The sequence below is a fragment of the Malaya genurostris genome, chromosome 2, assembly GCF_030247185.1.
Source record: "Malaya genurostris strain Urasoe2022 chromosome 2, Malgen_1.1, whole genome shotgun sequence".
NCBI classification, from domain to species: Eukaryota; Metazoa; Arthropoda; class Insecta; order Diptera; family Culicidae; genus Malaya; species Malaya genurostris.
The window spans coordinates 152769041-152782121 of record NC_080571.1 but is presented as its reverse complement, the minus strand read 5'-3'; the positions used below and the strand labels follow the sequence as shown (position 1 = coordinate 152782121).

Genomic DNA, 13081 nt, shown 5'->3' with positions numbered 1-13081 from the left:
TAGAAATATACTTGGATTTGTCTGTTAGTTATCTGTCTAATATATATAGATTTTTGTGGAGCTTATTTAGACATTCTTCTTCATTCATTCTGGGGCGCGCTTCCCTTGTCCAGTCATTCCTCTATACCTCTTGCTTCAATCATTCTCGCACATATGCTGACAGCCCATAAGGATAAACAAAGAATATTCAGATCACTACGATATTTCGAGTGCTTTTGTTTTTAGTTTTCGGTTTTGAGGGTTGCGTGTCTGGGTTTTCTAGTATATTCGCGTCTTTATTCGATTGACCATCAATTTCGTGTGCATGTGTTTCTGCTGTGACCGTTCCTACTACCATTGTTTCGACAGTGTTTCTTTCAGTGTTAGTGATACAAGGAATATTTATAGTTTCTTGAGTTTGTTCTTCTTTTACATTTTTCTTGTTTGTGTGGGTCATGTCATTTGATGATCCACTATTTCCGTTATGCACTATTTTGGTTTTAGTACAACATGAAAACTTTCCTTTGTGGCAGAACGCACATATCGTCGTTACTATACCACATATGATAATTACTGTACTCATCGTAATCCATGGCTGTTCCAGGGGCGCATATATTACATTTTCTAACAGTGTTCGGTGTTCTATTATTCTTTTAACGTCAATACCCAGGTCGAAAAGGCGTTTATTATCAATAAATGTGAAAATCTTATTATCCTTATTTATTACAGGAATAATCTTGTGCTTCCAATTAATCAGGCTTTCCGGTGTGACATCTGTTATATTTTCGAGATATATTGTCTTGTTTCTATTTCGTCCTTGCGAATTTCCTATTTTTACTTCGTCGGTTACCAAGGTCATTCCTTGGTTTAGTTTGATCGCGCCAATTCCAATTATTTCCTTAGTTGTGGTAACATCGTTGTTAATTATGGTTATCTTCTCTTTCGTTGGAGCACTATATATCCATTCATTTGTATGCGCTGATTCGAACCACATTGTGTGATTCAGTTTCATAGTTCTTGCTTCGCATGAGCCTCTTAGGCTTTTATATAATATTTTAGTTATACATTCGTCACTTTCCGCTAGGTTTATCTCGATTTCTTCTAATGAACAAATTTTCATTCCTTGTATCGCGAAACATTTATTATACGTTCCAATGTCTGTTATGAACCCCCATTCTTTATCTTTCTGCTTAATTATTATGTCTTTCTCTAAATGTATAAACGTCACTAGATTACCTTTTAACTCTGGCGTAACGCTGCCTTTGTATGCTTTGTAGGGCGTTTTTTTTAATTAGTGGTATTTTTACATTTAAATGTAACATGTGTCGACTGTCTATTTCATGTGATATGTCGAACAACTGGAGCACTTGCGGAGATAAATATCCATCTCGTGTGCGCAAAAATTCCACTGCTTCTGGTAGTGACTTTTCGTATTGTTTCATCTTCGATAGTAGGTTGTCCAGTTCGATTACCTCGGCAATAATGTCCAGCGTACTAGATTCTTCTATCAAGATTTTTAGAAGCATTTCTTGCTTCCGTTGTGTTATTCTAATCCTATTTTGGATAATTGTCCCCATACTATTTAATTTCGTTTCTGTAAGTAATGCCTCCTTCACAACATCTGTGAAATTAATATGATTCCTAATATCTTGTTTTAAGAATTCGCTTTGGTCGTACATTTCTATTGTTTTTTTTATCTATATTGATTAATGACCTATTTACCAGGTCGTATATTGCACTAATACTTCCAGTCTGTTCATAGACGGTTCCTTTAAGCCTTTCCTCATTACCTCGTAGTTTATCCATGTCTATGTCGAGTCTCGACCTGTCATCTGAGTCCATGAGCCCTATTGCACTCCATATGCTTCGTCGCTTCCTCAGAGAATATAACGTTCTTATCAAATCACCTTTTTTTTGCAGTTTGTCATTCTCTACACCTAACATTATTTTTATAGCTTCACATGCGCTTTCGTTCAGTGTTTTTGTTAATGTTTCGCATACACTCGTGTATTCTTTGAGTAGATTTCCTATACTGTATCTTTCTGTATCAATCCGCTTTAAGTCTAGACTCACCCTAATATTGAATTTTCCCATGGTAATTTTTGTGTCATCCAGTTCCTCTAATACAAGTTTCGGTAGCGCGCCATTAGGTGGTAATTGTGCCTCGTCATTTTGTTTTTGCTTGGTTTTCGATATGGAATATCCTAGAGCCAGTGTCAATAGTCCAAATATTATAGCACTATCAGATTAGAAATTATAGCTTTATTTAGTTATGTTCGAGAATAGGAGAAAAAAAATGCTATCACAGGTTCATTGTTCGTATGGTTCGTGTGTTAGGCGCGGTAAAAATTATGTATCATGTGTACTGATCTGAACCTGAGTTCTAGACCACTATAATTTTAGTTTTTTACATCGTTTCTTTCAAATGAACGACAATAACAAAAAGGTTTTCTGCGGCCTAATACACATATTCAATTTAGCATGAATAGACATGAATGAATTTTTAACAAAATATCCTTGTGTGTGAAACATAGCAGATTTCAATAAATGCTTCAGCGTTAAATGAACAGCTTAATAGTGAAACTTATCGTTAAAACACATTTAAGTAGTTTTGAATATGATAACCGAATTAAAATTTTTGTTTGCCAAAACTGGACTTGAACTATCCAGAAAACGTTTAAAGTCATTTTTAGTACAACACCCGGGAAATTAAATGCATGATTGCGTAGAGAACATCATACTTATCGTCTTGAAAAAAAAAACTTTCATGCAAACTAAGTCCTAGTGGGGAAAAAAAATTAATTATAAATTCTTACAAACTATAATCATAGAGCATTCGATTTGTTATTTGCGATTGGTGCCAGTGTATGCTACAATTCGTGTGTGCCCGCACCGCTGCCATTGACCCAGTTTGGTCGGCGCGTGGTTTCATTTAACTATTCTATAGATGTTCATTATAACCGGGGTGTCATTTTACCTGCCTTTTCGAGACAATTGCTCGCTATAGATTATTTTATTGTATATGTCCGCAAAGCGATCGCCGAATTTGCCTGCTATGATTTCCAGGAAGATTCTTAAATTACAGTTTCACGTCGGCCGTTTATGGCCCGCTCATGCTTCGTCGGCGTTATGATCTACACTCAATGTATGTCATTGCGAATAGTATATTCGGTTTTTGCTTACTTTCGCGATATCCATTCATGTTTTTTTTTCTGCTTCCATACTCTTGATTAACTTAATTCAATCATTTAGTTTGAGCTTTTCGAACCGCTAACATGCCCCGTCAATTATTCGTAATCGGTACTCCAAGTGCCGACGCTAGTTGGTGCGAGAGCACCAATGTGATTCAGGTAAGTACCAGTGTTGCCCTTTTAAAATCATTATGAAAATCCTATTTCGCGAAAATTAACCAAAGTGAGACTGAAGAAATACATAACAACTGTTGGAAATTTTTGAGACGAAAAGAAAAAAAAAAATCTGTGTTCCATTTGTGAGATTGAAGAAATACATAATAATTGTTGGAATTTTCTTTTTTTTTGAGACGAAGAAAAAAAAATCTGTGTTCCATCTGTGAGATTGAAGAAATACATAATAACTGTTGGAAATTTTTGAGACGAAGAGAAAAAAAATCTGTGAGATTGAAGAAATACATAATAATTGTTGGAAAATTTTTTTTTTGAGACGAAGAAAAAAAAAATCTGTGTTCCATCTGTGAGATTGAGGAAATACATAATAATTGTTGGAAATTTTTGAGACGAAGAGAAAAAAATCTGTGAGATTGAAGAAATACATAATAATTGTTGGAAATTTTTTTTTTTTTTTTTTTGAGACGAAGAAAAAAAATCTGTGTTCCATCTGTGAGATTGAAGAAATACATAATAATTGTTGGAAATTTTTGAGACGAAGAGAAAAAAAAATCTGTGAGATTGAAGAAATACATAATAATTGTTGGAAATTTTTTTTTTTTGAGACGAAGAAAAAAAAATCTGTGTTCCATCTGTGAGATTGAAGAAATACATAATAATTGTTGGAAACTTTTGAGACGAAGAGAAAAAAATCTGTGAGATTGAAGAAATACATAATAATTGTTGGAAATTTTTGAGACGAAGAGAAAAAAAAATCTGTGTGTTCCTGGAAAACATGTGTGAGTAATTTTTTTTTCTCTTTCTGTGTGTTTTTTCAGCTGGCGCATCTACGCCGCTGGCTAGACTTTTATCCTGGCACTCCGGCGTCGGCATTTGTGGCCAGCGTGCCATTTATTCACATGCTCTTCGGCCATTACCTCCTCGGAGGTACTGGCTGCACTCGGGCAGAGCTGCTGGCCGAGGTGATAGCGTGGGTGCGCCGTCGCTGGCGCCTTGCCTCGTCACCCGGGCCGACAGCCGAAGAGGACCACGCCGCGATGCGGCTAATTTTGGGGCGAGGGCGGGTGTACTATGTGCGCCCCCGGATCGCCCTTCACGAGAAGATACGACGCTTCTTCCACCGCGGCAGCCGGTGGACTGCGGATCTACTCGTCCCGGGTGAGGAGCCGGCCGTTATCCGGCGCCGTCTGCGCCTCGAGCAATGGGACTGACTCCCACTGCTCGCGATCGCGTGAAAAAAAAGGAAAAATAAAAAATTTCTAATCTAATAAATGCGTAAAAAAAAATCGTGGTGTTATTATTATATATTTTTTTTTGTAGAGACGTTACGAGAAAATTAATCCTTGAACCGCGGCTTGGAGGACCGTGTGTGTTAAATTGCCGTCGTTGTTTCTTTTTGTCTCTGTGTGTTCGCTGGCCGGTCTTTGTTTTTACTTTGTTTACCTTCCTTACAGCGGAAGCGGCGGGTTTGTAGTTTGATTAGTTTAATGGATTAAGTATATATATGTTTTTTTTTCTTTTAGCTTTCGGACCTGAACAGCGAAAGTTCGCTAATGATTACTCTCTTTTTTTTTTTTTAAACATGTAAGTACTTTAAACATATATATATATATATATATATATATATATATATATATATATATATATATATATATATATATATATATATATATATATATATATATATATATATATATATATATATATATATATATATATATATATATATATATATATATATATATATATAATAGGTATAGAATTCGCTCAAACTTTCGAAAACTTTTCGGAGGCCCGGAGGGCCGAATGACATTTAGCCTCGGACCGATCCTAGCACGGTTGGTTTTGGCAACATAATCGTTCGAACATGACATAAATTAACCAGATGATGGCAGATTTCCTTTTAATTATATTGTTTTAAACCACCTACAGCAATAAATGCTGGAAGAACATAACATCCATATACCATTCGAATCCGTCTGTCGAGATCAGCAAATGCGTGTGTGACTCAGTTTTCTCGGAAAATTAAAATTGTGCAACTCATTCCACTCGTAGATGGCTGAACCGATCCAAGATTCCAATGAATTCCAAGAATCATCTAAGGTTCAAATGAAAAGTTTCAAGATTTATAAAACATTTTGTTCTTCAGTCAGATCCAACATCCGGCTTCAGGGATACAGGGTGACTGGTATAACAATGTCTATTCCACATAAATTGATCAGGTCTATCGGGTTATAGCCGATAAAAAGAATTAACTTTTTGTCGATTCAGAAGGCACCCAAAAATTCAATTCGCGCTATGATCTCTCAAAGATGTCTTCACTGAAACATTTTGAAACAAATGTAAACTATACAGCTATTCAGGTGAATTTATCTGACTTCGACCACACCGATTTCAGAATTCCGGCTCCAGTACAAAATCGCTTCTCAAAGCTCAATCGTTTCCTCAAAAAAAACCTAATCAAATATCAGAAACAAAAATTCAAATTCAAATAAACTTATATACGAAATTAATTAATTTTCTACATACATACAAAAATTAATTTATTTTACCAATTATGACTTCCGGTTCTCGAATTACATGATGATGAATTTTTTTTTTTTTTTTTTTTTTTTTTTAAATTCAAACCGATATAGAAGATGGGATTGAGCTTCAAAGTTGGACTCAAAACTGTTGTAATTTATTCGTCATATGGCCATACGAATCGGTTTGGGTCATGCCGGTTCCTGAATACCGGCTCTGGAAGTACCTTAAATTACTGTAAACTCCAAAGTGGAACTTACCTATCATGGCATCCTTAATCGATTACCACACTTCTAGTTTTAAATTCGATCCGCTTTGCAGTTTCGACATTACAGAGTAATGAGTGATTAAAATCTCAAACTGTTGCTTAAGACGACGATCATTAAAATAATGTCATGAAAACTTAAACACCGAAGAATATTCATGCAAAACAACACATGCAGATTGGTAAAAAAAAGGTATCATCTCACTACTAGGGGAATTAAACACGTTTTTTGTATATTGAAAAAATTATTCAGTATATTTTTTCAAGCGATTATTATGGATTTTTTCAAGCCTGTTTCCATTTTTAATCGTTGTTGTCTGTTCACTAGGTAGAGCGACTACTTCATATGGTCCTCTCCAGAGTGATTGTAATTTTTGGCCTGCGCCTGTGGGATTGGCTTTGACTAACACTAAGTCCCCCCACATTGGTTGCCATTCGTTGGAGTTTTTATCATACAGCTCCTTACGTTTTTCTTTTGATTTGATTAAATTTTCACGTGCTTGGTGATGCAATCGCTTGAATGATGATCGCATTTCATTTACGTAGTCTTCATAATACATTCCATCATTGTTGTATTTGTAGACGGAGTTTGGGATGTTCGCCCGTCTTCCGTATAACAATTCAAACGGTGTATAACCCGTTGAGGAATTTACAGTGGTATTATATTCGAAACTGAAGAATGGGAGTAATTGGTCCCATGTTTTCGGTTCGTTACCTACGTATTGTCTTAAATAGGTTTTTAGTTCCCTATTCGATCGTTCCACCAAGTTCGCTTGTGGATGATATGTACTCGTAGTAATTTTTTTAATTTTTAAAATTTTACAAACATTTTTCATAAGAGAACTAACGAAATTGGTTCCGTTATCGGTTACCAATTCGGCGGGTGTTCCATATTTACATATATAGTTATTCACGAAAGTTTGCGCTACCGTGGCACTCTCTTGATTTTCCATCGGTGCTACAATTAGATATCTGGTCAGATCGTCTTGCATCACAAGTCCGTATCTGTTCCCCCATTCTGACTCGGGTAATACCACTATGTCCATATACAATTTCTCAAACGGTTCGGACGATGTCGTGGTAATTCTCATTGGAATTTTGTTCGCTCGACCGATTTTGTTTTTCTGGCACGAGCTACATTGTTTAACATAATTTTCAATATCCTTCCGCATATTAGTCCAATGGAATAGTGGACTCATTCTTTTCAACATGCGTTTGCTTCCAACATGTCCGCCTAGAGGAGCATCGTGGAATTCTTTCAATGTAGTTTCGCGGTCTTTTTCCGGCACCCACATCCTATCTTTTTCTGGTGCATATAGTGTGAAAGTTTTATCGAATTTCTCGGCAATAAATCTCAACATATTTACCTCAGGAGTTTTCTGCATGTTTCGAAAAGAGATAATTTGCATGTTCTTTACATTTTTCAGGTCTTCAGCGCAGTTAGTGAATGCATCTACTAACCCATCTATTAGAATTCTTGTATCGGTTATTGATCTACTCGAGCCATTTAAAACCAATCCCCATATTTTACGATCTGGAATTGAAAATACTCTTCCATTTAGGTAGTCTTTTAAACCGTGTGGTAAGTGTATCAGCTCGGCTAGTTCTTTATACGCTGATCTACTGTTTACTATTACGAAAGTACCATCAAAATCACTTTCGTTAGTTTTTTGTTTTGAAAATTTCAGCAGATCAAATTTGATGTCATTGTTATTTATGCATATTTCATATTCTTCGAAATGTGAGAGTACTCCCAAATCTTCCTTCTCGTCCCATCCAAAATCGATATTTTCTAATCCGTCCATGTGCGGATTCCATTCTGTCTTTTGTTTATTTTTAAATAGCGTAAACCTGCCTGATTCGTCTTTCAGTTGTTTTGGGGAAGTTGTTTTATTTTCCGCGTCTTTCCGCTTCGCAAGTTCATTTTCCTCTGCTTGCTGCTGTTGACGCTTTTGCTGTCTAGTGACTATTGAAATAGGGTGTAAGGACTCGGCTTGTTCGGGCAGTCTGGATAAAAAGTCTGCCACAACATTGTCTTTGCCTTGTTTATAGCGAATGTCCATTTCGAGTCCCTGTAATTTTAAACGTAGTCGTGTAAGGGTTGGCGAAGTTTCTTTTAAGTGCCATATTGAAATTAGCGGTCTATGATCAGTGTATACAATAAATCTCTGGTTATAAATGAAATGTTTGAAACGGTTCACTGCCCATACAATTGCTAATAATTCCTTTTCGATTGTGTGGTACCTTCTTTCGGCACCTATCAGGCCCCTGCTTGCGTATGCTATTGGTCTTTCAATTGATTTTTCATTTGAAAGTACTGCTCCAAGGGCGTACTCACTAGCATCTGTTGTAATTACGAACACGTCTTTGTAATTTGGTCTTACCAACAGTGCATCTGAAGTTAAAAAATTTCTTAGCTCCTCAAAGGCTTTTTGACACTCGTCTGTCCAAGCAAACTTCACATTCTTTCGCAAGAGATCGTTCAGTGGTTTACGTTTCTCTGCTATATGTGGTATAAATTTTCCATAAAAATTTACTGTCCCTAAAAATGAGCGGACTCCTTTCACAGTCCTGGGCGCCATCATTTCTTTAATAGCCTTAATGTTTTCTTCCGTAGGCCGAATGCCTTCCTTGTCGATTGCATGACCTAAGTATTTTATTTCTGTTCTTAAAATTTGACATTTTTCTGGCTCGACTTTCAAATTATGTCGGCGCAATGCCCTTAAAACTTTACACAAGTTCTCGTTATGTTCTTCAATAGTTGAACCAAAAACAATTATGTCGTCCAGGTAGACTATAGCTTTCACATCTTTCATTTCATACAACACAGTGTTCATTAATCGCTGAAAAGTGGATGGACTGTTTCGTAAACCCATAGGCATTCTTGTGAACTCAAAGTGGCCTTTAGGAGTTGAAAACGCTGTCTTGGCAGCATCTTTCGGGTTAATGGGTACTTGATAAAATCCTGATTTTAAATCCAAAGTGGAAAAATATTTACTGTTTCCGAGATTGTCTAAAATCTCGTCGATTAGTGGAATTGGGTATACAAATGGCTTTGTTACTAAATTTAGAGCCCTAAAGTCAACCACAATTCTGTATTTCTTATTGCCAAATTCATCGTCCTTCTTAGGGACACATAAGACTGGTGCATTCCATGGACTCTTACTAGGCCTTATGATACCTTGCCTACGCATTTCTTCAATCTCTTCATTAATATGATTTTTAGTGGCTTCTGGAAACCTGTATTGCCGTTTGTTGATAGGCACGTTTGAAGTGGTTTCGATTTCATGTACCGCTGCATCGGTGATAGTTAATTTATCCCCTTTCAAGTAGAAAACATCGCTATATGTTGCCATGATATTTTCCATGGCGCTAAAAGCCCCCTTTTCCAAATGCTTCAGCTTTAGCACTTCGAGAACTTTTTCTATTCTACCCGATCCTTGTATTGTCTTAAATTTGTTGTTTTCCACTAAGCTGAGGTCATAGTTGTCTTCTGTGAGAATAGGTTTTTGTTGCTCTGAATTGTTTTCGTCCAATTCTTCTACATCCTTGCATATTGTGGTAAACTTTCCTTTTTTAAAAACTGGTTCATTTATCATTTGTTTGTAATCAAAACCGGCTGTGTCATTCTCATTATTATTCTTGTTATGAACATTGTCATGTACACTATTATATATGTCATAGTTATTTGTTTTGATTTCCGTCTTACCTATTATGTCTACGTTTGCTATAATGAACTCGGTTTGGCAGCTTATGTTATTGGTTTGCGTTTTACTACATATATTTCCTTCAGTTTGACACCCTTTCTCGGTTACCATTGGGTATTGTTTTTCCTTATATATTAGGTTGTTTGTATTTGACTTGCATTCTATATTATCATGAAGCGAATTCTGTGCTCCTGTAATTTTCTGATTATGGCCTTCTGCTTGTCGCTCCGTATCTCCCATAGCATATTGTAGCCATTTTGGTATCGGCTTTGCTTCCATGCTAAATACAATTTGATTTTCTTGCAAGATTATCTTGCCATTTTGGATATCTATATTAGTAACGTGCTTATTTATAAAGTTCATTCCAAGGATGCCTGCAAATCCTAATTCCTCGACGACGTCAAATTTTATTCTAAATTTTAGGTTATCTATTAAAAAGTCTGCTTCTGTAGTACCGAGGCTAATTCGCGAGATATTCATTACTCCTGTGTAATGAATTTGTTCTTTAATATTTATTCTGGATGCACCTATCTCTTCCGCGCATCTTCTGCTTATTAGGTTAGAACTAGCGCCGGTATCAATTAGGAATTTTTTCTTAATGTTAGGTCTCGTTGTGGTTCTCATTTCAATTTCGTATGCTGTTATAAAAACATCTGTCAATGTTGAGAAGACATTAGTCTCTCTGCCCAAAGCGGTAATAACCCACCAATCAATAATAAACGGTTCATTTAAAGAGGCAATGGTTAGAAAAAGCGGTGCACTCACCATTGCGGGACCATTGTCGTCACGTTGCCAAAAATCACGTCTTTCTCGTCGGTCTCGCCGTCCGTTCTGTTTCCCATGAAGTTCAGATTTGCCGCAGCAGCGAAAATTCCTCAGGCAGCTTTCCCGGTTGATCTTCGTGCGAGGTGGGAGTCGCTTCCGTCCTGTTTCTTCTTCTGGTTCTGCCTGTCGACTCCAGCGCCAAACCACGGAATCGGCTCTCCGGATACCCTCGTGCTATCCACGATAATGTGACGATTGCACTTCCAGGGGAAACGCTGACCCCTCGCTGATTCTTCACCACTTCGGTTTTCACCGCCTCCGCACAGGAATCCGATTCACCACGGCCCTGCGAAAACTGCTTGCTACACCGCTGCAGTGCGATCACACAGCGACGCCGGAACCACTCGGGGAACGCTTGACACGAGAACTCTGGATGTTGGCGTGGTGATTACTCCCAATTTTTTGCTGTGAACGGGTCAACATCCAAGTCCGTTGATTTTATCGAAACCACCGATAAAGATCGCTGACCAGGACGTCATTCACTCGGGACTCCCGAGACACGCGGTCACGGTTTTTTTTCAGTCGCTTGCTTCACTCTTTCCCGGCCTTCTTTTTGCACGTCCTCTCGCTCGCGTGTTCACTCAAAAACTGACTTGTCATTTTTTCCCTCCGTCCGGCCGGTGTACTCAAAATAATCATCTGTACCGTTTCGCTCTTCAAGCGAGTAATTTACTATTGTCTCTGTTTTAATGCAGAGTGTTTCGTACACGCTTAACACAAACCCCTCATGAACCTTAAGTTACTAACTTAACTGTAACAATGCGTTGAACCAATTTCTTGTCAATGAATGGCTTATAGTATTTGCTTCTCGAGTTTTACTCGAACTTCTTTCTCTGTTTGAAAGATCCGTCATTCTTTCCAATTGGTGGTCAATTTGTTCCACCTTGCTTTGTATTTTCTTAATTACATTCCATGTGTTATACTTTTCGTGGGGTGTTCGGTTCTCTGTCAACTCATACGCCCCATAATTTAGTTTTTTCGATAGTTGGATTGTTGATTGTTATATCTTCTGACGTTATTCTGCGTGCTATCTTGGTGTCTAACCTGTTGATCGTAGTTTCTGCCATCGTACCTTCTTGCGGGAGACTGGTCTCTATACATCATTTCTCGATTTCTGTCTTCTCGCCATGTTCTGCCCTCAGCTTGGTTATTCACGCTCTGGTTTCGTACTTGATATCTTTCGTCTTGACGATTATATTGACGTCTGTTATCATCTCGGTTTCCGTAGTTATTCCGATAATTTGGCATCATGCGTCCGGATTCTCTATACTGGTTACCGCGGTTTTCGGGTTCTCGATAATACCTCCTATTATCGTTTGATCGACTTCCGCCAGGTCTTTCCTGGTTCCAAGAATTCCCCCAATTTGGTTGTCGTGGAGCTCTTCCGTGAGCCTGTTGATGCTGACCTGAGAATCTATTTCTGACATGGCCCATCTGATCTGTAGTTCTATTTTTGTTCTCTGACACCCGACAGGCTTGTAATCGTTGTACTATGTTTTCCAGATGATCACATTCCGCATGTTCATCCTGCAAAAATTGTATCAAGTCTCTAAATGCAATACCCTTTTGACTTCTCGCTGCCTGTTTCAAGCTTGCGTTTCGTAATCCCCCAATGAAATGTATTTTCAAGCTCCTTTCTGCGAAGGAACTTTCTTCGTGTTGATCTCGTTGCATCTCTTCGATACATTCGTAAATTTGCAGTGCTCTATCAGCATAATTTGTAAATGTCTCCGACGGTCTTTGCTCTAATGTCTCTATTTTCTGTAAAATGCCTTCAACGGTTATTCTTATGCTGAATTGTCTTTTTAGATTTTGAAACATTTCTTCCCAGGTGCTAGCTCGTATTCTGTTTATGAATGACGCTGCCTTCCCTTTCAATTTCATCAATACCACATTCAATAGTGGTTTTTGATCCTCCCCCAATGGTATTTCGTCTGCGAAATAGCTTATTTGTATTAAAAATGGTTCGAGTTCATCCACTGAACCATGAAACTCTGGAATACATTGTATCGCCGTTTGCATCGGAAACCGATATCTTTCGGCGTTTTCGTTCCTATTTTGGCTCATGTTTGCGGTGTTTGAGCTGTTACCGGCGCGCTTGTTTGTATCTAAATCCACACTTAATTGTAATGTGGGCGATTTTAGTTGCTCGGCCTCGATAATAGTGGATTCGTCTAATATTCTAATTGCCGCGTCGTATTTTGTTTTTACGTTTTCAAACTGATCTGTTAATGTATTCCAACAATCTACACTGACGCGCGCTTCGTAACCACCAATTAGTCTCTCTAATTCCCTGAATGCGTCGAGAAGGGTCTCTCTTTTTGAAATTATCCCAGCTAATGATCGGGGTCTAGTTCTATTTTTATAGAGATTTTCGTACTCTTTCACAATATATTCGCCAATTTCATTAATTCTAT

The 13081-nt window shown here is 37.7% G+C and overlaps 1 protein-coding gene across 1 annotated transcript in view; it reads right to left on the bottom strand.

Annotated features, from left to right (window-relative positions):
• Positions 1–6: 6 nt before the first annotated feature.
• The window catches only part of LOC131427863 (uncharacterized), an 88286-nt gene continuing 75211 nt past the window's right edge, over positions 7–13081 (bottom strand). The window contains exon 2 of the mRNA XM_058591416.1: positions 7–2218. Within this exon, the coding sequence (XP_058447399.1) occupies positions 188–1099 (912 nt within the window). The 5' untranslated portion in view covers positions 1100–2218 and the 3' untranslated portion in view covers positions 7–187. The remainder of the gene's footprint in view (positions 2219–13081) is intronic.